The following is a 26,346-nucleotide window of genomic DNA, read 5'->3' on the forward strand; positions in this document are numbered from 1 at the left end:
AGACAGACAAACAGACACAGACAGACAGACAGACACACGCTTTATTAATCCTTTTGGGTTCCTTCACAGTTTGGCTGAAGTCTTTCAGGCACCTGTCACATAAGCACTCAGCCCCCGATTGACCAATAGTCCTTCAGTTTGACTGACGAGGTGACAAGAGTCTCCCTGCACTTGGAGTACAAACGTAAATGCAACAAAAAAAAAAAGTGAGAACGCAGCTCGCTGCAGCTCATACATTTATGGGTGCATTATGCTAATGAAGATGTCGCAGTGTGCAATTAACTTGCATCGAAGCTGACAGGCACTGCGGGATCTTTTTTTTGTCTTTTACAATTTAAGAAGCTGAACCCTACAGTCAGCAAAAGTCACCTTGTTTCCCCAGGAGGCGGCCTGGTCAGGTCAGCAATATTTCACAAGGTGGCGCCGTTGAGCTGCTGCTCTATAATCAGGCGGGGCTTTGAAATGTTCCACAACACACCACACGGTCCTGTCCGGCATGGATAGGAGGAAAAAAGATGACAGGACGGCATGGAGGAATACACCTTGGCATGATACAATGATACTCGTCATGACCCTGACCAGGATAAGTGACTGGAAGATGGATGGATGGATGACAGGGTCCCTTAAGATTTCTTGCTGGAGGACTGACAGCCTACAAAGGCAATGCAGTCTGGGATATGGATACTGAGAAATCACCCTGAGAATAAATGTGGCATAAAATATCAGTCACTCATTCCTGTGCCGCAAGAAGACGGTTCTTTGCTACTAAAAGAAAAATGGATAGATTTAATATTATAAGATACAGGGTGTGCTAGAGATTTTGTTCCCCCCCCAAACTGAAATCAATCCAAATATGTCCCCAATTTTTTAGCGCCCCTGTCTGTGGTTCTAACTTTTGCCCTCTACGCGGCACCCCTGATTCATCCACTAGAGGGCAGAGTGTGCACAGTCAGTCACATCTGCATACTGCATACCCAAGGCGAGTACAGCAGTAGCTGTAAGCAGGGCACTGCGATGCTAAGAGACTGCAGACAAAAGCATGTGATACGGTTACTTCAAAGAACAAAAGAAAAACTTTCAGGTTTTTGTTTTTTACTTCACACCTCACGAAAACACTTCACATTGCCCTCCCCAGTCAGAGAAGGTTCTCATTAATTGCCAGTAGCTTGTTTATCGTGCAAGTGTTTACACTAGCAAAGATATGACAGGCGGTGGGCAGGGTCTGTCCTGCAGCATTTCGACGGTGAAACGTATTTGCTAAAATCACACGGCCTTCATCACGGATGAGGCCCATGCTATGTGATGGATCAGGGCCACGGATCAGGACGGCCGCTCCTTCGAGTGCCAAGGTTGGCCTCGATTCTCCAGGAATTCCCACTCAGGGCACTTTGTTTCAGGGACAGTCAAAACAAACCCCAAGATGATTTTCAGCTTGGCGTTGAATAAACTGTTGATCTATAGGCTATGGAGCTAACAGGCAAGATTATATGTATCGGACAGATACGTAGGCAGCAGCAGTGAATGGTTGTTCACAGTAATTATTTTTGTCTAACCCCTTACACTACCATACATTTACCTTCTCTGATGTCTAAGTTTACATAACATTAGATGCTGTTCTGCTTTCTATTTTGGCAAATTACAGTTGGCCCCATAATACCTTACGCTGAACTGCTGTTCCTGGAAGCATGTGCTTTATAATGCTGTGGAGATATTAAACTTGCCTCACATGACCTTGCCAATCATCACGTGACCTTGCCAATCATCACATGACCTTGCCATAGCCTATGAGAGCTCAGAAACTTGCTCCATACACCGACCCCACAGAAACCCAAGGCAGGGAAACGTCCAATACCCACCAAGTGCACAAGCAAACATGAGGGTGTCTAACGGCGTAAGATGGGGAGGAACTGCCAGTCAATCGCCAACTGAAAGAAATGAAGCACATTACGGGCTAAAAACCCGTCAGTGGCTGACGCTGTATGAGAAAACTCAACCTCCATTCCCTTCGTTTGTCTCTAATTTATTTAATTTATTTTTAATTAATTATTTTTAGTCGTATCATCCGTTCCAGCCATTTCTGACACCTAATATTTATTCCATAAATACAGACCCCTACAGCACCTAGCCATGCGTCTGCCTTGCTGCTGTGCGAATGCCGGTGTCTTCTTGTGTGCCGTTAATGCTGATGGGTGTTACAAGTTACTGATTGGAATAGAATAAGATAAGAATTCCTATAAGGCAAAGCAACACCCCGGAATCGACCTCAGAACGTGTTACGGTGCATGTCCGCAGATAACCAGGTGCCTCTGAGTGCACTGCCCAACATGTTCCTGCAGATCCATCACGTCCCATCACTGAGCCACGGGAAAGGGATTCTGGGAAGTAGCATCACGGCAGCCCCTTACGTAACAGGAAGCCCATTTCCTTTAACAAAGAAACTATTTCCCAGGTGGGTTACAGACCCTAGGAGCTTCCTCCACCGGAATGCTCACACCCTGGAGGGGTAGGAAAGTGCCCTTGATTGAACTGCCTCACTCAGGTGGTCCTGCCAATTTCCTGTGTTCCCCAGGCTGCTCAGATCAACACATTCCTGACCACAAGGACAACAGAAGTACTTCCTTTATCAGTCACCATGCAAACGCACCTAGAAATTCGCCCAGAAAAAATCCTGTTCCGAGGTTTTAATTGTGCGCTTTAATGTTTTTCTTTATCGCAAGAAAGTAGTGATTGAATAAAAACCTGCACTTCTAAATAAGAAATGTGACAAGAATTTAGACACGGCTACAGAAACAACTCAAAAAGTCAAACGAACAAAAACGGTGTCCAGGTTATTGTCAGAGCAAGTGAACGATGAAGATAAGGACACCAGGCGACCCAAATAATCTGGTCTTCTCTTAAGTTCCCACAAGTCCCAAACTTCACGCGTGTCAACTTGACGTTGGTCTTCAAAACAAGCCTACAGTTCTATGTTCTAAGAAGTCTGCTCCATTCCCAGCACACCCAGTCATCTCTTTCACTTTGATTCTAAGCCACCAGCAGAATCACCTGAAGATGAGATTGACAAGTAAATCCCAAAAGAGAGACGTACAACAGTTTCCAAATCTTCAGTCTGGCTCCTTCTAAACTTCTGGCTCCATGTCATCACATCAGCTTCAGAAGGAGCTCATAAGTGGCATTGATGATGCCCCAGGACAGGACGGAGCGGTGATAATTCAGGTGCACCCCCCGGAAGAGGTGCGTCACTTTGCCGCCCCGCTCCGTCCAGATGGTACGCAGCACCTGGCGAGAGGACAGGAAGTCGCCCCCTACCTGCGACTGCAGCCGCGTCTTCAGGACATTCAGCGGGAAGAAAAGGACGCCCAACATGGCCCCGAGCAGACCCCCGCAGATGAAGTCATTGAGGAGGTGGCCGGCGTGGCCCCGGGCCTCAGGGAGCCTCTGTTTGACGGGGCCCCGGAGGGTGAAGAAGAGGGCATTGCTGGTGCCGTTACGGAGCAAGATTGGCACCAGGCCGCGGTAGCATTCGCGGACGCCGTGCTCCTGCACCAGCACGCGGAAGGTGTGGAACGTGTTGTTAAAATGGCCGTGGTGCCGGTGGTCCTGCAGGAGGGTCTGGACCCTCTCAAAGGGGGTGAGGGCCGCCTCCGCCATCCCCGCCAGCACGGCGGCCGCACCGCGGGTCAGAGCCTCGGGTCCGCCGGCGCGCTGGAGCATGAGCCGCGACGCGTCCTCGTAGAGGCCGAACATGAGCGCTGTGGTGGCGGTCTTCTGCAGCAGCGGGGGCAGCAGGCCGCGGTAAAGATTCCGCAGGCCGTCCCGCCTCAGCTGCCACAGCGCCTCGCGCAGCCGCACGCCGTACAGCTGCTGCCGGAAGAGGACCTTCTGCAGGGGGAAGGTGACCACGATGTTGGCGAAGGAGGCGCAGGAGCCCGCCGCGTAGTGCTGTCCGTGGGGGCCGAGGCCCGGCAGCCGCAGCTCCCGGCTCGCCTCCCGCTGCATGGCGCCGGTTGCTCACGGCCTCCTACTGCCCGCCATCGCCGCCGGCAACAACCCCGATGTCACCCTGTAGGAATCGACCAATAACCAATCAACGCAATTAATCCCAAACGAAACTGCAGATCAATATCAATCTATACCTGACTTTAAATCATAACCAGTGGCACTTTCTCACTGCCACCAAGAACCAAGCTGTACCGCGAACTGGCGGATTTCCCTGGTGAATTATGTGAGCCACATCCAAGCCATTACCGCGCTGATATGGGGCTTATTTGGCTCATTATTTGTAGTATCACACATTGCAATGCATTGATGCATTTCCGATAATCTGGAACTTGGAAATTTCCAGGTTCCTACTTACAAAAGCTGAACGGAATGAACTTGTGATGCAAATTTACGCATGCCAAGGTTAATTCTGCCTGTTTTATGCTTGCACAGCACGACATTTCTCACTGATGGGCTACAAAATTAGGAAAATATTGTACACTGTGTGCACAGTAAATAAACGTCTCTTTGGTTTTACGTCACTGTCGTTCTCCAAACCAGACAGTGTCTTTACCGGGCCAACCCTGCTGCAGTGGAAAACCGAAGCGAGCTGGAACCGCACTGTAAGTTGTGTCTCTTCACGGTACAGCTTGGTTCCTGTATAGAAGTGGAAAAAAAACCCCACAATATGTACATTTTTGGCAAAGTTCCAGCTGATCAGAAAAAATTCCACCAATTCATCTTCTAACTTAGTCAGGGTCAGGGTAGGGGCTTGAAGCCTATCTGGGAAACACAGGCCACGAGGCAGGGGTACACCCCAGATGGGATGATTATAAATAAAAACAAACCTGGATAACCATACAACCATATTTTCAGGACATGAAACAGTGAGGTCACTGCTGACATTGTGATTCATGTACAGGATTTATTCATGACCAATTCACTGGAATACGGTCACTATTTCACAGATATAATCACGGGCAAGAGAAACGGCATGAAAGGTTAGTGTGAAATGTAGAATGAAAATCAACCCAACCTCATGAAAAAGCAGCCAGGCTGTTCAAAAATATATCAGCCAAGCAGTGTCATGTTTCGTCAGTTGCCCTTTTGCAAAGAATTGCAGATACCTGTTTATTTAGATAAGCTACCGATTACTGTTAATGTTACTGCATATCGACCAGTCTGTTAAACGGCTACCACTGACATTCCCACCAAAATAAGCATTTGTGACAGTAGGAAAATATTTCTTAGTCAGAGAAACACTAAATGGACCACAGTCTGCAAGAATGCACTATACAAAAAAAAAACAATAAGACTAATGTTCTCTTTACAATTTTTGTTCTACTTGACAAACCTGTTTACCTCAATGCACACAGGCATTAACAGACTCGTCTAGTTTAACCAGAACCAGTCACTGACTATAACCAAAGCATCACGATACAGCACTTTTTACAATTTTCTATTTCCTTAACAGACAAATTTCCTTTCAGAAATACGGTAGTGCCAGATGTCAGACCAAACTAATTTTGACATTGATAGCAAATTCTGTGTAGGTCTAAAATTTGTAAAATGCACTTTATCATTTTACTAATACGCCATACACCCGAGCTGGTTATGCGTATATTTTATTCAAATATAATTTATAAATGACGTCTCACATAAGCCGACAGTTATATTTAGAAAAATATTAAAACACAATAAATGTAACTATCAGTATGTGCCAACCATAAAGAACGACAGAGGAAATTAACAGCTTCTTAAAATCTTTACTAAATGGCCCAATAATATACATGTAGGCCTACTACTAAATACGGTATCAGCTGCCCTGGAGTAAATCCGCGAATATCAGGCAAATTCAAGATAGTGCAAAGACAGCCAATGGTAAGATGGACAAAAAAAGTGAATATAATTTTTTCAATAAAGTCTTTAGCATAATTACTAAACTTTAAAGAAAATACCTTTTGTTGCAAATTATTCAAGGCTTAAACCACCGAAATAATAATAATAATAATAATTGTCCATGCTGTCAACTTGTCATTTGCACTTTCTACTTAAATTGTTTAAATGATTCACTTTCTTTTAAATTATTTCCTCCCGTCTCACTCTGTTCACAGCTGTCACGTCAGCATTCTCCCGCACAGAGGAAGGACATCTTTAAGATCTTCAAGGTGTTCGTACCGTGCACCGTAGGTACACTTCAGAATATAATTCCCATTACCTTGAGGTGTACCCGATGTTCATCCGGAACCCCAGCAGTGGGCAAATTAAGTGATATTCAACAATATGGCCGAACTGTGGTATATCACTCCAGTAGGACAAGATCAGATCTTAAAAACCTTAGGTACCATCCCACAACATGTTGCTTGCTCGGTGGCGCGGCATGATGACGTAAAGATTGAGACACCACGTGGTCTAGGTTGTTTAAAGCGCAGCTTCCAGTTTTAATAACTGATATTTGCTTTAAATTCATATTCGGTTTTTTAAAGGCGTCTGATCAAGCGAATATAGTGTATTTATCTCCTATTTATGTATTATTATCATTATTATTATTATTAATATCTAGTTTTCTCTCTGTTGGAAGGTTAATGTCCTGTTCCACACTCCAGCCCAGTCGGTAGCGGTAATGCTCCGTTAAAATGGTTGCTAACCGCCATAAAATTCGATGAAGAAAGTTTTAATATCTGCGGGTTATAGGTTTAATTCATTTATTTTATCGGTCATACTTCTTGGCTGAAATCAGCTGTCTGACACCTTAGTGTTGTAAGGATACATAATGTTCTACTTATTTAATGTTGATGTTGCTTTAAGGACAAGTCAAGCGTAGCACGCGAGGTTCCAGCATTGGAGGCATCTCCGGCATGGCAGCCAGCGGATATGTTATCCTCTCCTTTATTTCTGCGGTATGGGCGGTTTGGAAGGCGGCGTTAAGCCATTTTTGGTACCATTGGCGTTTGTCCACCTTATTTTCCGGTTCGCAGAAGTCGTGTGTTTAAAGTGCCCGGATGTTATATCCGACAGAGAGAAGATCTTGTGAGCAGATTATTCTGGTTTCAGGGGGTTGCTACTCGGGACATCTTATGCCGTGTCCGGTCCCCCCGCCCATTCGGGGCATAAACAAACCCTAAAGAAAAGAGTTTCACTCTGCCACATACGACGATCAGTTTTGTAGTATTGTAATAAGTTTAGCCTGCCCAGAAGTATATAATGAGCACCACACTCAAATGGGTCTACTAGTGACCGCTGCCACCACCTTTTTATAAATTAGCTGGAGAGGTCCAGACACACGAGACGGAGTAATAAAGAGGGAATATCCTTTATTGATAAATACATCCGAGGACTACCGCCCTTCCTAGGGGACAGACCCGGGCAATGGAAGGCAACACCTCCCAGGTGGGCACAGCAAAGAATGCAACCACACCCAACAAAATGTACAATCTGCAATACACACTAAGTGAAGAAATAAGCACTACACTCCGTGATAAAGAATCGCCCTCTCAACCAACCGTGTTGCCTAACTCCGTACTCCAAAGGTATTGAGTTAGGCAATACTAGCCCCACCCCGCTGTCACCGCTCAAATTCCCTACAAATGTAACCCCCCCCCCCCCACCCATCTTCATCCGTAGCAGATCTACGGGCACAAAGGATTCCACATTAGACTTGATAGAATGCTAGGACACGTCAGAAGGCATGCATGCAGTGGTGCATACTGTACAGGCATGTCTAAGGAAAACCCAAACTGGGGCTTTCAGGTAATGGGTTGGTGTTACTTATCATAAACAATAACTGTTACTTTTGAATTCACATGATAATTATGGGTACATTTTCCTAGCCTTAAACCATTCAGTAACATCTTGAATGTTATGTAGTCAGTATCTCTTTGTGCTTCTGGGTAGTTTAGCATTGACCCGGTTTTTCACTCCTTAGGGCGAATGGTGAAGAACTCGGTCCTTCACTCGGACCGGAGGCAGATTGGTGATTTTAAGGATGGGCTCTGGACTGAAAGTCCTGCATGTATGTGAGGCATCAAACCAGTATGGCCGAGTTACTGGGACTCTATTTGTCTTTACAGGTAAGGATCAGTGCAAGGTGTTTAAATTACACTAGTAACGGTGATAAAGATAAATGAGTCCTTTCGGCATGAGCCCACAGAAGGCAGCCTATTGCATAATACTGCGGTAATTTAAGTTCTTGATGGAAAATTTATGCATGAAATGGGACTCAACAGTAAAAAAAAATCATCTTTTTACAGGTGATTCCCAGAGCTGCTATGAAGATCTTCTTGCAGTGATTTTTGTCTTTTCTGCACTTGTTTATTTTTTGTCATTTATTGTCTGCATGCGGCATTGAGCCTTTTCATTGTGTTCATCCATCCTTGTGCTGATTTTCCACCATCCTGACAGCAGAGGGTGAACAGAGCAAAGGCCGGATTTAGACAACCGCAGTTTTCACAGTTCAATTGGTCACCCAGAGCTGTGCCACAGGCTGCCACTGGAAATTAGAATGACCCAGTCCTCCCAGTCTTGGCGCTTGGGTGGAAGCTCGGTGGGCGGCGCCCTGGGGTAGCGGCTGGTGCTGGGAGTTTCATCCGTTCTCCCGCACGTCAGAGGGCAGTCCGGAGTGGATGGGCCTGTGTGTCTGTGTCTCTGTGTGTGGGTGTCTGTGTATGTTGTGGAGATGTGTGTATGGTGTATGTGCATGGCTGCGAGGTGTGTTTGCGGGGTGTTTGTGTGGATGGTGGGAGCCTGGGTCTGGGGCTTGCTGCTCCGTCCTGGGTGCAGTTGATCTCCGGGGCATGGTTGCTGGCCCCTTTCTTCGGGGTGGGGGCTTGGGTCTCTCCGGCGTGGATGGGGCTCTCTACTGGGGGCTGGTCGCACCCGGCCACCTGGGGTCCTAGGGGCCCTGGCCTTGGTTCGTACGGGACCGGCTGCGCCCTCGCGGGGTTGGCTACCTGTTGCCTCTGGTTCTCTGGGGCTCATGCCCTTTTGGCTCCAGGGGCTGAGTCTGGGACCTCCCTCCTCCCCCAGCTGGGGTGGGGGCGCGGCTATCATTAGGACGTGGGGCCTCGGCTCTCCCATGCTCTTTGGGGGCTGTGGACATCCTGGGCCTCCTGGGTCTGTCTCTGCCAACCTCTGGCTCTTGTGGGGTGTGGTTGCGGCCTCCCACCTTTGCTATTTAGTACATTCCATGTTGAAAACACACGCACACAACACACACACGCAACACATGCACACAGCACATGCACACTAGCCTGCATCTTGCCTACACAATTGAGCACACATGTACACATACTTGCTTGCACCCATCCAAGCACACTCTAAGATTTTATATGCTTGTATAGTTGTGTTACTGTCTGCACGCTCATGCTCATATGTCCCTCCTCTCCGGCCAGCTCACACACTGCAATGTTTTTACATGTGTTAAAAGTGAAATAAATAAATAAAATTGAAATAAAAAGAAATCGATCAACATGAGGGGCCCATACAGAGTTTATAGAGCCCCTCATGGTAAAGCAAACATGTTTGGCACAGCAGTGCATTCAGACCGTGATTCTGCTAAAGCTGCCAGACAGGACAAAGGGATAAAAAAAAGAAAAAAAATGACCCAGTCCTTAGATAACTTTCAGTCTCTGTTGGACAATTTTTTTTTCATTAGCTTTTAACACATATTAGCTTTTAAACACTTATATACAAATTCTATGTGCCTTTAGTTCTGTGTAAAAGTGGAGCCATGCCGTCTCGGCTCTCTGGATACTTGTATATATCGGAAATGACAATAAAGTTCTCTTTGACTTATCTGTGCTTGTAATACTTTGATAAACATAAATATCGACTGCTTTTCGAAGGATTAACATCCTTAAAATACAGCACATGACATTTTATTCTTTATAATTTGGATTTCTATCTTGTCCAGGGCGCAACACTCTCTTCAATTCATTGAATAAAAGAATTATGAAAAATACGTGACATAAAATTTCCATCCATTTACCGACACCTGGGGTCTGGTTGCGGGGGCAGCAGTCTAAGCAGAGATCCCCAGACCTCCCTCTCCCCCCCAGCCACCTCCTCCAGCTCCTCCGGGGGAAAACCAAGGCGCTCCCAGGCCAGCCGAGAGATGCATTCTCTGCAGAGTGTCCTGGGTCCGCCCCGGGGCCTCCTCCTGGGTGGACATGCCTGAAACACCTCCCCGGGGAGCCGTCCAGGAGGCGTCCTAGATAGACACCTGAACCACCTCTACTGGCTCCTTTCCATGCGGCTCCACTCTGAGCCCCTCCCGAATGTCCGAGCTCCTCACTCTCATCTGAGCCCCTCCCTCCCTGCCTTTAAGCATTGGCCCCCTTAAAGCTGACTACCCTAGAAAGCAGCCCCTCCAGTCTCATGAGGGAACCTGCTTCTCCGGCTGAAACAGTGAGATCATCTGACCTTGCTTTGCTGCTGGCTTTGCTCAAGCTACTCAGAGGTCTGATGTCTTGTATCGTCATCCCCAAGTAGAAGATCAAAGTTAGCAAAGAGTAACACGAAGGCCACAGTCACCATAAAGATATGAATACAGTCCTTTGGGGGGTGGGCGTGAAATGAAGTAATCTACGCCATTGGGGCGGGGCCACCGGGCACGTTCATACTGGGCCGGATGCTGAAACCAGAGAGGTAGAATTGGTAATACTGAAGTGCATTCATGGTTTATAACCAACGAGCTTTCAAATAATAAATAATAAAATGATACTTGTGCTGTATCCAGTGCTAATCAGAGGATTATTGGAACTGGGTTTAAGCAAATCGGTCTTCAGGCAGCCTAGCAATTCAAATAACTAAGCAGTTATGCTTTTCCACCAGTGTCAGATTTGTCTTTAGCACCGAATACAGGGTCCACAGTCATTAAGAATAATCAAACTATTTATTATGAATGTATCCCCCCCCCCCGGCCCATGTGATCTCCACCCGATCTCTGTATAAATGATCTGCATCAAAAGGCGGGGCCCCTTTCCAGAAGGGATTCTCTCTTCTTAGCTGATAACTTGTTTAATCTGTTATAATTGAAAATTCAATAATTGATACACCAGATTAAATGAACTCTCTTCAATTTAACCCAGACTACCGACAAGTTATCCAGCTAAGCGAGAAATCCTGCTTTCTGAAACAGGCCCCCGATGGCTGTAGGTGGCGCTAATTCGCTCCATTTCTCACCATGCAGTGACTGAACAGGAGAGGAGAGAGTGCTGACGTCGGTCATGCAGTGGACTCCACGGAGACCCTTCGACGCTCAAGCACTGGCTTCTCCTTTGCGTACTGCAGCTACATGGGACACGAAGAAACCCCGTGACACTGTCCAGTCAATGCAGAAATGTAAAACCTTCTGTTAAGCATCACAGTAAATTCAAAAAGCCATTATAACTTGCGCTGGTCCCGGTGTGCTTATGTGTGTGTGTGTGTGTAAGCCAGGGTTTCCCAATTTGTGTCCTGGAGGTGCAGATTTCAATGCACAAACATTTTGACCCTCAGGAGTCTGAGACCGCTCAGCTACTTGTGAGGTTGTCCGACATTTTTTAATATTTCATCTATCTCAAAACATTTATCCCAAAATGCTACAAATGTTTTTATTCAGCACAAACTAAGCACCAATAACCTGAGACCACTTAGATTGTCATTATTCTATATTTTGTTAAAATCAGCTAGTTACCAAGTATATTTGAACAGGGATCTGCAAACTGAGCTAAATTCTAGCCTTCCAGGACCCGAACTGGGGAGCTTGATCTGCTGTAAGTAAAGGTTAAACGCATTGTGTTACGAAAGCTGGGAGGTGCAGAATTACTCGGGGTGCATTTCACTTTTGCTATCAAATGCAACAGTTCCCCTTCACATGATTTTAGTTTAAATAGAATTTGCCCTTTTTCATAATACAGGAAAACATTGTACTCTAACGTTAACGCTTTTGTTTCCCCAACGATTTATGCTTACATGAGCTGAAGCGTGCATTTTAAACTTGGAATGGGCAGGGAATTTCTATCAAACGGAATACTAAGCATCTCTTCTGCAGGTTCTTCTGGATTAACGTAATAGAAACTGATGACATCATCTTTCTGCGACAGACGTCTTTGCGCCATCAACAAACCTTGTTACTTTGTATTCCATACCACTGTATATTACATTTTATATTTATTATTATTTATCGTAGTGTATGGTCCATTTTGCATATGTTAATACTAACTGACAACAGCCTGGTAGAGTATATACACGTTTCATTCACAATAAGTACTTACAGAAATTAGCCAGCCGAGTGTTATGCTAGTCAGCGCGAGCAGGAAAGTACTCGTATGCAGCTAAAGAGCGATTATGTGCTAATAGGTGTCTGAGTGATTATCATTTACATCAAGAAATCAGTGACCAAAAGAGACATGTCGGCGCAAGCAGATTGTGAATTTTTGGTGAAAAAAGCTCGGGAGCTGGTTTCTGAGGACCCCTGGGCAGCCAAAGCCTGGCTCATCACAGCTCGCACCCTCTACCCGTCGGATTTCAACATACAGGTGGGTCGTAAACCCCGAAACGTTTTTTTCTTTTAATCGAGATTGTTGTGTAGAAAAACAGTTCTGTGTAGGATGAACGCAAGGAAGCCACGAACAATGGTGTTTATTTTTACGTTGTTGCCCGTTTTTAGTATGAAATGTATACCATCGAACGGAACGCGGAGAGAACCGCGTCTGCCGGCAGGCTGCTCTACGATATGTGAGTGACCGACAGGCTTACTCTGCAGTTAGAGGGAATTGTTTAGGATAACCACCTGTTTATCCAAATGTACCTGTTTTTTTTTTTACTGTCTGGAGTAGGCATTTTGGTTTATCTATCCACGGTCTTGCAGGTTTGTTAACTTCCCGGATCAGCCTGTGGTGTGGAGGGAGATCACTGTCATCACCGCAGCGCTGCGCAACGACTGCCAGGACAAGCATGCGCAGTTCCTGCGGGGTGAGGGGATGGGGATGCTCTTGGGTTTTGGGGTTGTGGGAATTCCTTTTTGTGTAGGTGCAATCTCATGTCTTTCTGTGTGTGTGTGTGTGTGTGTGTGTGTGTGTGTGTGTGTGTGTGTGTGTGTGTGTGTGCACACGCCAGGCCTGTTTGAGACACTGCCTGGCCGCGTGCAGTGCGAGATGCTCCTCAAGGCCACTGAGCAGTGCTTCAACACGGTGGAGAAGGCCGAGATGCTGCTGCTGTTGCTGAGGCGCTTCCCTGAATCCGTGGTGCAGCACGGAGTGAGTAATTCCAAGCTCCTCGTTACTCCTCTTCTACCTCCTCCTCCTCCTACCTTCATTCTATGAGATCTACAACTAATCGATGTTGAACAGTTGCACTGATTCACTGGTTGCACTTCTGAGGGATGCTGACTTAGTGAGCTGATTTCCGCTTTGTCTCAGATGGTGCGTGCCGTGTTCTGTGAGCTCCTCGCGCCTGTAGAAGTACTCACACCATCTGCAGTGGGGGGGGGCAGCAGTGACACCTGCTTTGGGCTCCATGTGGGCTTCAGTCACCACTGGCCCCCAGCGGTTTTTCATTCGGGTTCAGAACATTTCTCCCGGCATCCCTTAGAGGAGTTCTGACAGGTGGACATGCAGGGTTTGCCGATGAGGCATAAGCGCTGTGGTCGCCCCCTACAGGTGAGCTTAGGGGAGACGCTGCTGGAAGCCGAGGGCATCGAAGACCTGGACACGCCGGTCAACTGCTTCAGGAAGCTCTTTGGTAAGTCCCTAGTGAACCCTGCCCCCCCCCCCCCCCCACCCTGACTGCAAGCGTGAGATGACCCTTTCTGCTTCCCTCCCACAGTGTGTGATGTCCTGCCCTTGATTATCAACACTCCCGACATGCGGCTGCCCCCCAACCTGCTCTACAAGTACATGCACAAGGCAGCCGAGTTCTACATCGGCTACGTCACACGGGGACCCTCCGCCGACGGCCAGCTGCAGGGTACGGTACATGCTGTTGTACCATATGGGGCAGGCGGCGACCTTGGGGTGTCGTCCTTCTTTATGAAGCAGTGCCACGTTGCAGAAATGGGGCGGCTCTCTTACTGAATGTACTGTGTGCGATGTATGTATTTTTGCCCAGTGAGATTAGATTGAGTCCCTTGCCTACAGTCACCCTGCACCTATTGCCCCCCCCACTCCAGGATCCCAGGAGGGCATGGGCCTTAAGTCCCCCGGTGCAACACGAAGCTCGCAACGCTACGTGATAGACGGCCTGACGGAGAAGTCCTCCCTAGTGTCGGACCCGTGGGATCGCCTGCTGGACATCTTGGCCGTGGTGGGGGCCCGCTGCGAGTGGCAGGGGGACAAGGGCAGCAGGTGAGGGGGGAGCCGTATGAGGAGGCATAGCCTGCGTATCCTTCCAGCCACTGGAAAAACCCAAATTAAACACAGATGCAAATTAAGCATCTAAGAAGAGTGCAATTGCAAAGTAAGTCAATAAAACAATGTGTGATTGATTTTAACAAAGTGGTGTAGAGCAGGTTTTCCCAGCCCAATCCTTGGGGACTCCCCAAGACAGTCTATCTGTACCAGCTGTTCCATGTTCTTGTTATTCTGGTAGCCGGGAGGGAGCAAAACGCGGACTGTCTGTGAGCGCCTGCTTGGGAAATGCGAGGCGGCAAACTTTGAATTCAGGATGGAGGGAATCGTGGGAAACTCTGGCATTGGGTATGTTAGATGCCATCCATTCTCCTCGTTCTTCCAGGAGCTACCCGGAGATCCTGCAGCGCATGAAGAAGCTGTGCCGCTACCTGCCCGGCCTGGAGGGGGAGACGCTGTCCAGGTGCCGCAGCCAGGTGGTCATCTGTGCCGCCCTGGTGCTGTTTCGGAGCGCCTACCTCTACGTCAGCACTGTGCAGCCCTCGCTTTTCCAGGGTGAGGGGCGTGCATTTCCAGGGTTTGATGGCATCATGGCTGGAAACCATGTTGCGTCAGCAGCAAACATAAGCATGCATCTCACTGTTTTTGTTTGGTTTTCTTGGTCTGACCATGGATGACGATGATGATGGAGTTGGTGTTGGTGTGTGCCCCCTCAGGCCACAGCTCCCCTGGGGCAATGCCCTGGATCCTGCTGGAGGACCTGTCCTCTGTGTACAGTGAAGTGGACCTGGAGAGGAACACCAAGCATGCCCACAAGAAGTGCAAGTTAGCCGATGGCCGTGAAAAACCCCTGGTGAGCAAAACCCCTGGATCCTCACAGCTGGGAGCTGCAAAAAGTCCCTGTAATTTTTTGGGTGTTTTTTTTGATGTGATGAGCGTTGTAATTTTTCCGAAGTGAATGTCGAGTATCTGCATGCCTTCTGAACGACGCACTGCGGTAGGGTGCCTCACCTTGTCATGCCGTGTCTCTAACGTGGGAGGTCCTGAGCTGCATTTCATCCCTCAGAATAATCGGAGACCTGATGCCATTTGGCATTTCACTCCACCATGTTTTTACATTACGCTTTGTTGTGGGTGTCAGTATGAGAATGTCAGTGTGTTTATGCGTGCCTGCCTAGAGCTCGGATGACGAGGACGGCCTGGGAAAAGGGCGTGGGCGGCACATCGTGGTGAACAAGACGGACATGCCGGGCTGGGCGGAGACGATGGACAGCTTCCGAACTGCCCGGGAAAGCTGGGATCTGCTGCATTCACATGAAGCCCTGGAGTCAGGTGAACCTGAGCAGTATCAGGATCACGCTGCTGGCTCTTTTCATTGTGAAATGTTTCTCTATCGCTTTACATTAACCAAACCCAGTGCTGCTTTGAGAAATTGCACCCCTCTCCTCAAATGACTGTCTTTTTTTTTTTAAACCGGTTATATTCTTCATGCAGAGTTCAACAAAATCTGTTCCTCCTGGAAGACCGAGACTTGGCTCTGGCTCAGGATCTTCCTCACAGACACGATTATCTACCAGGTATATGGAGAAGAGAGAATCAAACCTGCTGTCTGCCAGTAAAAAAGAGAATTCACTGCCACTAATCTTCAGATTGTAATGAACGGTTTAAATTGATTGCCATCTTTGAGAAGGCAACTTCTATTTGCAAACCTGAAATATTTATATTGTTTCAAGGATGGGGCCATGGTGCACACCTGACTTGTGACACTGAACATGCTACGTTTGTGTGTTCAGGGGCAGTACAGGAAGGCTTTAAGCAGCCTGCACCAGATGGCCTCCTTCCAGGCCCCACAGCAAGGTGCTATGTCCCCCCAAGGCAGCCTGGAGCACCAGCGGGCCCTCATCCAGCTTGCCTCCTGTCATTATGCCCTGGGGGAGTACCGGGTACGAACACCCACTTCACTCATTGGCCACTGTCTTCTGTGTTGATTTTTTTTTACTGTTTTTGTTCCCCAGTGATACTGTCTATCCTGCATATATCCATATCATCAACATAAATGTGACCTGAATGCAGAAGGGTTTTAGGGAGATTCATCCTCTTACTCTGGCTTGTCAGTTCAGGCAGCCTGCTCATTATCCCTCTTGCCTTAATTCTCGACATCACTGTGTCAATCTCTCTCCTTGACACTCTCTTGCTGGGCCACGACTATCAGATGGCCTGTGAGAAGCTGCTAGACGTGGTCAGTGTACTTGTGCCTCAAACCCAGGACCCATGCAGGGCCCCCGAGGATCAAACCCGGGTCAGGGGCAAGTTTCGGAAGGGTAAGCGGCTGTCACATGGTCCGTGTGGGCATTGGAAGGGAGCCTGTACTATAGATTTGGGTAATTTTGGCCCACTTGAGTTTAAAGAGTTCTACTTGTCGAAGAACTGACCCTGAAGGACAGGTGGACAGCATAGTCATGCCTGCCATACCACTGGCATGAGGTGAAGTTTGTTCTGTTTTGGGTCTGATTCCACATATGAAGTTGTTAATGTGTTCTTTGCACAGGCAACGACCTGCGGCTTCTGCCATGCACTGGCAAAGCTATCATGCCCTTCTGCCTGCAGCTGATGTTGGCCTGCTTCAAGGTATGAAGACCATAGAGCCTGTTCTAACTGTGGTCACATCTTTGATTTGGCTGTACAGTCACGGGCTGTCATCATAATACCCCGGGTACTACTCATGCAAACATACACATCCCCGCTTCTCTCTTTTACTACATGAAATGCCAATCAGCTGCGAGCCTTTACGGACAGCAGGGATGACCTAGCGCTTGGTCATGTGATTGTTCTCCTGCAACATGATTGGCCGCTCGGGGAAGGCTTGTTCCTCAAGGCAGTCGACAAGATCTGCCAGCAGGGGAGCTTCCAGTACGAGAATTTCTTCAACTATGTCACCAGTATCCTTTCTATGTGATGCAGAAGAAGCCGTTCCAGACCTACTTCTTGAAGAATTAGTAGTTCTTTATCAGATTATTAGTCTCCACGTTGCCTGTGGATACTTAGTCAAAGCCAAACTTGATCCTTATTAGTCGATGCACCTTTGAAATATGACACCTTAGACAATGTTTGGATTGTGTTGGGTCTCTTTCATCTACTTCTTATTCCTGAACCCTGCCACTCCACACAGACATCGACATGCTGGAGGAGTTTGCCTACCTGCGCACCAACGAGGGGGGGTAGGATCCAGCTGGAGCTGCTGCCAAATCAGGGGATGCTCATAAAGTAAGTTCCCCACCCACGCTGCATCTCCTCCTCAGTAATGTCACACCAGGAACAGTAAGTCCTACATAGGGTTTGAAGGTCCAGGCTTGGGGGGGGGGGGTGCTTATGTGTTCTGGATGAAGTTGGGACTGTGGGGAAAATCGACGGGCTGTAATGTGGCCGGCCTGTGGGAGGCAGTCTTGTGCATGTCGGTCTGTTAGTCACGTACCTCCTAAAGTTCAGCGTTGTAGCGTTAGATGATGCCTGTACGCACCGAGTTAGCTGGGCAGACCTGGTCACTATGAGATTCTTCCACTGCCGCCCCTGTTACTCTGGGGAGATATGGCTGGATATCTCACTGGGTTTACCTCATATATGCAGAACCTCCTCAGAGGTCTCTTTTTTTTTTCTCCAGAAGCCAGTTAGCTCAGACTTCGCTGTATAATCTGGTGCTTGTCTTTTGGCTGTGAATGACCAGCGCAGTGAGATGGCCTCTTATCGTCTACAAGACTATAGGAATTTCCCAGACCTCCGACTTGTTCGTTTTCAGGATTTCGAGTTAGCGTGTCAGCGTAGGTCCTTCACAATCGCCGTGAATGTGTCCATACGTCGTTTATGTCCTTCAGGATGCTCCTTGTCCGGCTTCTGCTGAACGCCGGTCCTCCTCCTGAACACTGAGTCGATGAGGTCCCTGTCTTGAAGGCACGCTCGTGTACGACCCCCGCTGGTCCTTCCCTCTGCTTGTCTGGTGGCCTCTCTGCGTAGTTCTGTGGGCCTGTTGCCTGTGGGCGTACGTGGAGCCAGTTCCAGGTGTTAAATCATGGTGTTTGCTGTCTCTAGGAACCCCAGCTCTGCCCTGGGGCTGGTATCCCAGGATTTTAGTACCCTGCTGCTTCCAGGGGCACAGACCGCCGAAAGGTACCCCTCCCCACCACCCAGACTGGTCATCCTCCGTTTGTTCTGTTTTTTATTCTTCTGTTCGTTCGTTAGTCCTACAGTCCATTGCTTTGCCGCCGTGCCGCGTAAACATGAGTTATTTTAATTTTTTCTTATTCCCCCCCCCACCCCCCCCCAGCCATGGCATCCGTTTTCTGACTGCGCTGTTTTGTGATTGTATACAGTCTGTTTGGGTTTCCATTGTCATATGCTCTTCATCCTACAGAGGTATGGTTACCTTGCAGAATTGGCCTGATTGTTGACTCCCCCTCCCCCAAACATGAGTACTGTGTGGATTTATGACTTTTTTTGCGAGGGGGGGTAAATGTCTCTCTTACTTTCTGTCTATTTTACTCTTTGCTCTTACTCATACTCAGACACACTGTGTACAATGCAGGCCCTACCCTGCCCCCCCCCCCCCCAGTTTAATCCCTTTCCAAATACCGGACTTTCCATCTTTATAGAACACAGTATCAGAATTGAGACCTTCCATTGCATTTTCCTAGGCCAGCATTGTAATGGGCAAAGGTTTGTGCCCCCTTGTTCAAATGCCCCCTTGTTCAAAGTGTATGTCTCTCTCAGAAAATAAATGGTACTTTATCTGGTCCTTCCACATGATATGTAGCAATATGCACTTTTCTGTGCATGAACAATCCCCTCAGTACTGATTTGATGCTACAATCTGTATAAGATAGCAGAGATCTTGGGTATTGAAGTATATCAGTCAGTGAAATGTGGGTATTAGTTCAGTGTCTGCTGTGCTAGATGATGTGCTCAGCGAGCACACAGACAGGTCTGCCACTGTGTCCTGGACCTGCTGGTCTCATTTACCCCTACATCTCCTACCCCCCCCCCCACGCCTTGACTTTTCGTTGTCTTCGTTCTCTGAAACACAGTCCCTCTCCTGCATGACTTCACAGTAGACCTCATTCCGTTCTTCATGGCTGTTTTTTGGTGTGAGCCTAATGTATCACATGCACATTTCTTTGGGTCCGAAATATATATTTTACTGGTTTCTCCCTGCAAAAAAAAATCTGTTCAGAAATTAATCAAACACACTTGTCTCTGCAGTAATTGGGGTAAAGAAGGTGTTTTTCCAGTGATTTTTTTTTCTTCTTCTCCTGAAATCCCTTGTAAACTTTAGTCTGTAAAGGATGATGGAGGAGGATGTTTGTAAGTTAGCCGTGGCTAACGCGTGGCTCATGGCCACAGTGATGGGCGCAGAAGGCGTGACCCTGCAGACAGTGAGTTTGAGGCATGTGCTCACTGATCTGACCCTGTAGCCTGGGGCTTCCTCTCTCGCCCTCTCCCTCTCTCTGTCCATGTCACCTCACTGATATCTCTGCCTGCCCCCCTCGCCCAGGCACCACACCGTCACCCGGGGCATCACCAAGGGTGTCAAGGAGGACTTCCGCCTGGCCATGGAGAGGCAGGTGTCCCGCTGTGGCGAGAACCTCATGTCTGTGTTGCACCGTTTCTGCATCAACGAGAAAATCATCTTGATCCAGTCGCTGCCTTGACTCCAGCACCTGCCCGGCCGAACTAACCAACTCGGTTCCGGATGGTCCAGTGACATGTGGGTCCAACCCCCTCTTCATGAGCTCTGGAGTGTTAATATCTAACACCCGTGTTCAAAGGACTGCAGTATTCTAAGGGGAACATATTTACTGGGCCAGTAGCATCATCTGGACTGTATACCAGTAAAGTCCGATGTATTTGCCTTAGTCTAATTAATTGTTGAATTATCAAAATGAGAACCAGGCATATATTTTCACACCCGAACATTTAGCATTTATGATTAGATATGCTTCCATCTGATTTTCTAGCATATATTGTTTTGTGTATTTTGGGGGTAAAAGTGAAGCTCATCTCTGATGTATGTGGTGCGTTTTGATATCAAGTGTTTTGTACTTATGTGGTTTGTGACGGCGCTGCTTTCGGGAACTGCATCAGGGGGCAAAATGTTTTATTTATTTTGCTTTTCCTCTTGTGGTCGCAACGATAAAATGTAAAAATGCATTAAATCACAAACTGCCTTCTGTTAGCTGTGGAGTTCCTGTTTTTGTCCTTGACCTATTCACGTCACAGCAGATGTGTTTATCGAGTGGCAGCTAGGGGGCGATAGTGGATTTCCGGCGCATCGATCAGATACCGTCGCACATGCTAGTCTGATGCTGGCGTTCCCTGTAGCTCATGCTAAGATGAAATTATGTATTTCTGTTGTCATGTTCACAGCATGTTTTAAAGCTGTAGTTTGGTTATTCAGTAAATCAGTTTCACGACGTTGGAAGATGGACCTGATCAATGTTAATAATATTGATGTAGTAAATATAATGTTTTCAGATTTTTTTTTCTTTTCACTACTACTAAAAAAACCTTTGTTTTCAGTGCCAGTCAACCCATTAGGTGTCAGGCACTGAAGGTGCTTTCACAAGGTGCCCTTGCTAGGGCAACATCTTCTGAAGGGGGGGGTGCCCACTTAGCAAGCCAGATTTGCCTTGTCTCAGCCAGTGTGGGCAGACCTGGGGCATGACATGGTATCCTGGTACTGCTTGTATTTGTCTGATTTTAAATCAGCAAGAAGGCTTGCGTGCCTTAAATTGCTACTGTCTTTTCCCTGAATGTTGGGTGCCTGATAACGTTAGTCTCCCCCGGGGGGCACTGGGATTTCAGCTTGGGGTGTCTCTCTGCAGTGGATTTGTGTTAGTGGGCCCCGAGTGCTTTTGACCTGCGGTGGATGTTCGGTCCTAGAGTCCTGAAGGCCTCGACACCCACGGTCGATAAAACCACTTCAGTCGGTAGCTGCAGCAGGAAATGGAGCAGGGAACACAGCCCATCGCGTGATGTCAACGAGCAGCACGTTAATTTGATTTAACGATCACCTAAAAATCAAGCCCGGGGTGTGGACCACGCCCAGTCTCTTACAGACGGAACTGCTCTCGTTCTGTAAATGCTGTTAATTCCGGGAAAGCCTTCTGGAAGTATAGGCGGGCCTCTACAGAACGCATGATCGACATACTCTTTATGTTGAGAGAGATTGGCAGAAGTTACAGCTGAAATCGGGGTAAATAATAGTTTAACAAAGGGAGCCCAATAACATCCAAAGATAGAATTGAGAATTGAGATGGTCGTGTTGTATGTCAGTACACCTGTTCAGCGTCAGCTGTGGAATTATGACAGTTGTTGATTTTAATAAGGTCTGGGCCAGTGTCCATTACCATTGACCATAAATCATGTAAAAGAGGTGCAGGACAGTTCTCTCCCAATGTGTGAGTCTAATGCAGGTCATAAGCTCAAAAAATGTAAACTCAAAAGCTCAAATTGCACCTCAGAGCAGTGGACCCGCACTCAAGCATGTATGGACAGCATTTAGAGGGCAGGGAGCCTGGGATCAAAGAGCACTCTGGGGCTAGTACCGCCTCAGGCGGTGGGGGAGGCATGCATGAACACAGCAGGATCGGCCAGCTCCTGATTTTCCCCGCATGAATCATTCGAGGCCTTATTGTCTGCTCAGGCTCTGCGCCAATCAAAGAAGCCTGTGCAGAGCACTCCTGCCATATCATCTGAAAGACAGGGGGCGCCGTTGGGCCATCTGGTAGCGCCGAACCCAGAGAGCGTTTCCTCACACAAGGGCAAAGCCGAGCATGGCCGGATGATGACATCATAACCATAAAAAAGTGCAGTACTTTACAGCTTCGTAGAGTTAAAGAGCCGCGTGCCTTCCTGTACCTTTCCTGTATGGGAGAATGCTCACACATTAATATATATTATTAACATGATAAATACTTTTTTATGTTTTATAATTATGAAATCATTTCTTGTAATGAGAAGGATTAAATATGCTTGCATAGTAGTACATATTTTGCTCAGTAACTACTGAGTGTTTGTTTACCGACAAAATATTTCCCTCTGCTTCTGTTTGCAAAGACATGCTGTGGTAGCACAATATGTGGGACAAAATGGAAATAAGTTTAATAAAATGATAAACTGAATAATAATTTGTACACTGTCACCTGTTGTTCTTTTTAAATAAATGTGTCTAGATGTATGTATCTGTGTACTGAATTTTGATTGAGCTGGTTGTACTATTGCTATATTATTTAAGTGTGCTGTCCATATCAATGTTTATTTGGTTCCAGACATCTCAGGCAATGTTTCCCAACCCGGTCCTTGGGTTTACGTTTTTGCTCCGTTTTTGCTAATGTCTGTTGGCCCCCAAGGACCGGATTGGGAAACTCTGATATAGGGTGCTTTATATACATAATTTATGTACAATACATACTTTTTATACATACTTTATATATAGCGCATACTTCATATACATATTTCATATACAGTACATACTTATAAAAAATGCATACTTTATGTACATACTTTATATATAGCACATACGTTATATACATATATACAGTACATACTTATAAAATATGCATACTTTATGTACATACTTTTTGTACATACTTAGATTTACTCTGCTATTTACTGCTTCTTTTTTTCTTTTGTTCAGAAATGTTGGGCAAGTTTCCAGAAGAGTAGTTTCAGGCTGTGTATCGGGCACAGAGCAGCTGGACAAATGGCATGCAAGTCTCAGGAGGGGGGGGGGTGTCCAGTTGACAGGACACGCCCACCTTCCTTGAGCTGAGCCAGGGAGCAGAATGAGAGCTGGGGAGCAGGTACCGGTGGAGAGGGAGGCGGCTATAGAACAGAGAGTGACATCATCAGCGAGCTGCCATGGAGGCCAGGAGGGGAGTGTGTTATTCACAACTGAGGCGAAACACAGAAGTGTGTGTGTGGGAGGTGGGGGTGTGGAACGAGTTCACAACAGTTCCTGAAGAAAGCAGGAGCGAAACGTCTCTGAAGCCCTGCATGGAAGTGGCCCAGTGGACCTAGTAGACTGGGGGAATTGACAGGAGTCAGCCAGAGCCAATGTTTCAGTGCTAAAAGAAAGGGCAGAGATAAACGAAGAAAAACTGGAGGGACGAAGGGAGGAGAAACATCCAAGCTGGGACATGGCACCTTTCTTCAGCTGGGTGTCGAAGGTGAGTGCCGTGATTGGCCAGTCCGCTCAGCATTCCGGCTCTCGTGCAGACCGGAATGTCAGCCTTAGCTCTCGGCAGGTTTGTAGCTCTGGCTGAGATGTTACAGGCTTGCAGTTCCTCTTTCCCCCGGGTCTGGACCTGTAGACCTTATGCCGCAACTTGTAGGATCTCAGTTTGTCTGAACTGATAGTTTTTTTTTGTGTACTCTGGTACCACAGAGTCCCGGGCGCTTGTCCCTGCAAGAAACAACGTGTTCGGTCTCCAGTTACACAACCCCAACCCCTCCCCCAGGACTGTTTGTTTTCTCGTGTAGAAATGTGCCCGAGCTGCTCTGGGGGCTGAGCGTCACGGGCTAACAGCTGTGGCCGCTACGTCGCGCAGCTGGCGAAACGAAAGCAGGCGTCTGGGATCAGGTGGCGCATTGTGCCTTGAACCACACACTTCCCGAGCCGCCCGACCATTTTCCTTCCCAGGCAGGACGAGCTGACAGAGGGTTTCCTCTGTTTGGCCTTTTGTTCCAGTGCATCTAAAGTATCCCGCATGCAATCCGAGATTTTTTGATAACAGCCGGTGGGGTAACGTGGGACACGAATAAACCTGCATTCAGCATTTCCTCAAGTCGTACCAAAGAAAAAAATGTCCGTCCAGCTTTTCATGGTTTATTCTGGTAAGGGTCATGGGGGGAGGGGGGGGGAAGTTGGGGGGCTGGAGCCTATCTCAGGCATCACAGGGCACCAGGCTGGGCTACATGCTGGCCGGGATTAGGGAAAAAAAAAGGGTTAAATTACTGTAGTGAAACCTATTTCCTAATATCAACTACAGCTGTCAGGAATATTATATCAATCAGAATGAGCCAACACCACACAGTAACGTGTAGCTGGACGTTTGTCGTTCGGTAACATTCAGGTCAAGATACTTCTTGGTTGTTTTTGCCTGAACGTGAAATATGTCACCCGTCACTTGGCATGTTTAATCTGGTGTGATGTCACGTTAGCGTCTCACTGCGATATTTAAGCCCATGTCAGAAAACGTGAGCTTCTTAAATTGTAATTTTTAATGTTAGAAATTACCGAAACTGGGGCAGCACTGTGGCACAGTGGTTAGCACTGCTGCCTCCCAGCAAGAAAGTCCTGGGTTCAGTCCTGGATCCTTTCGATGTGGAGTCCCCGTGTTTGTGTGGGTTTTCGCTGGGGACTCTGGTTTCCTCCCACAGTCCAGAAGTGTGCAGGCTAGGCTGATTGGCGTGTCTAAATTGGCCCAGTGTGAGGATGAGTGTGTGCGCCCTGTGGTGTGTTGGCACCTGTCCAGGGTTGGTTCCCACCTGTGCCTGTTGTTCCCAGGATAGGCTCCCGGCCCACTGCAAACGCAGTGGGGATTAAGCAGTTACAGTGATGGATGGATGGATGGATTACCAAAACCCTGATACCCAGATGTAATAATACTGTGATATGTGCTGTTATAATTAATGAACTCACTATTTTAAGCTACCCACTAGACAGGAAACATCATCACTGCAGTGAACTGTTAAATGTGTTGATCAATGCTTAAAAATCGGTCAGGGAATGGTGGAAGCAGAGGACTCTACCGGTGTACTCTTGCAGCACAGAGAATGAAACACTATGGGACTGTTTTGTGAAGACCTCACCTGATGCAACACATCTACCCTGGACAAGGCAAAACTTGCCTAGAAATGCCTGAGACTGTGGCTGGGGGGGGCTTACCTTGATCTCCCTACGCCAAGCCTGCTCACGCTGCTATTGTCATCTGCTCTCACAGTCTTTACTGTACACCACCTGGATTTCTTTGCTGTGTTTCTGCCATTGTGTTTGGACCGAAGTTGACTAAAGAAACCAATGGTAGTCTTCAGGGCAGTGCCTTGTTGACAGGTTTATTTCCTAGGCTTGTCACAGGGCTCATCCCATAGTTCAGGGTTAAATGCTGGGCTAGTCTCCAAGCTCATCACATAATACAGGACCCATCACAGAGCATAAGGCTCATCATACAGTACAGGACGCATCACGGAGCATAAGGCTCATCACACAGTACAGGACCCATCATGGAGCATAAGGCTCATCACACAGTACAGGACTCATCACAGAGAATAAGGCTCATCACACAGTACAGGACTCATCACAGAGAATAAGGCTCATCACACAGTACAGGACTCATCACAGAGCATAAGGCTCATCACACAGTACAGGACGCATCACGGAGCATAAGGCTCATCACACAGTACAGGACCCATCACGGAGCATAAGGCTCATCACACAGTACAGGACTCATCACAGAGAATAAGGCTCATCACACAGTACAGGACTCATCACAGAGCATAAGGCTCATCACACAGTACAGGACGCATCATGGAGCATAAGGCTCATCACACAGTACAGGACTCATCACGGAGCATAAGGCTCATCACACAGTACAGGACTCATCACGGAGCATAAGGCTCATCACACAGTACAGGACTCATCACGGAGCATAAGGCTCATCACACAGTACAGGACTCGTGAGGGAGCATAAGGCTCATCACACAGTACAGGACTCATCACGGAGCATAAGGCTCATCACACAGTACAGGACCCATCATGGAGCATAAGGCTCATCACACAGTACAGGACTCATCACAGAGCATAAGGCTCATCACACAGTACAGGACGCATCATGGAGCATAAGGCTCATCACACAGTACAGGACGCATCACGGAGCATAAGGCTCATCACACAGTACAGAACTCATCACGGAGCATAAGGCTCATCACACAGTACAGGACCCATCACAGAGCATAAGGCTCATCACACAGTACAGGATCCATCACA

General features: G+C 47.5%; 3 protein-coding genes and 2 long non-coding RNA genes across 5 annotated transcripts in view; 3 read left to right on the forward strand and 2 right to left on the reverse strand.

The window, feature by feature from the left end:
• Positions 1–1,075: 1,075 nt before the first annotated feature.
• On the reverse strand, positions 1,076–6,384 carry LOC125705332 (mitochondrial nicotinamide adenine dinucleotide transporter SLC25A51-like). Its single transcript, XM_048971845.1, has 2 exons — positions 6,200–6,384; positions 1,076–4,063 (listed from the first exon to the last, which is right to left on the reverse strand). The coding sequence occupies exon 2, from the start codon at positions 3,997–3,999 to the stop codon at positions 3,142–3,144; it is 858 nt and encodes a 285-aa protein (XP_048827802.1). The 5' UTR covers positions 4,000–4,063; positions 6,200–6,384; the 3' UTR covers positions 1,076–3,141.
• A 1,221-nt stretch (positions 6,385–7,605) lies between these two features.
• Positions 7,606–9,774, forward strand: LOC125705334 (uncharacterized). Its single transcript, XR_007381473.1, has 3 exons — positions 7,606–7,731; positions 7,907–8,051; positions 8,232–9,774. It is a non-coding gene; the product is annotated as an uncharacterized LOC125705334 (long non-coding RNA).
• A 30-nt stretch (positions 9,775–9,804) lies between these two features.
• Positions 9,805–12,000, reverse strand: LOC125705335 (uncharacterized). Its single transcript, XR_007381474.1, has 3 exons — positions 11,935–12,000; positions 11,164–11,271; positions 9,805–10,612 (listed from the first exon to the last, which is right to left on the reverse strand). It is a non-coding gene; the product is annotated as an uncharacterized LOC125705335 (long non-coding RNA).
• On the forward strand, positions 11,986–20,532 carry ints10 (integrator complex subunit 10). Its single transcript, XM_048971837.1, is given in 19 exon segments — positions 11,986–12,500; positions 12,632–12,699; positions 12,833–12,936; positions 13,081–13,220; positions 13,623–13,704; positions 13,789–13,929; positions 14,132–14,306; positions 14,695–14,864; positions 15,026–15,162; positions 15,488–15,641; positions 15,804–15,886; positions 16,103–16,252; positions 16,522–16,630; positions 16,858–16,937; positions 17,086–17,248; positions 17,479–17,522; positions 17,524–17,573; positions 18,393–18,470; positions 19,852–20,532. Coding segments are annotated over 19 exon segments (2,214 nt in total). The 5' UTR covers positions 11,986–12,371; the 3' UTR covers positions 20,009–20,532.
• Positions 20,533–23,165: 2,633 nt separating this feature from the next.
• LOC125704481 (TBC1 domain family member 1-like) overlaps positions 23,166–26,346 on the forward strand; it is a 30,034-nt gene continuing 26,853 nt past the window's right edge. The window contains exon 1 of the mRNA XM_048970064.1: positions 23,166–23,527. Coding sequence (XP_048826021.1) covers positions 23,498–23,527 — 30 coding nt within the window. The 5' untranslated portion in view covers positions 23,166–23,497. The remainder of the gene's footprint in view (positions 23,528–26,346) is intronic.

The sequence above is a fragment of the Brienomyrus brachyistius genome, chromosome 12 (genome assembly GCF_023856365.1).
Source record: "Brienomyrus brachyistius isolate T26 chromosome 12, BBRACH_0.4, whole genome shotgun sequence".
NCBI classification, from domain to species: domain Eukaryota; kingdom Metazoa; phylum Chordata; class Actinopteri; order Osteoglossiformes; family Mormyridae; genus Brienomyrus; species Brienomyrus brachyistius.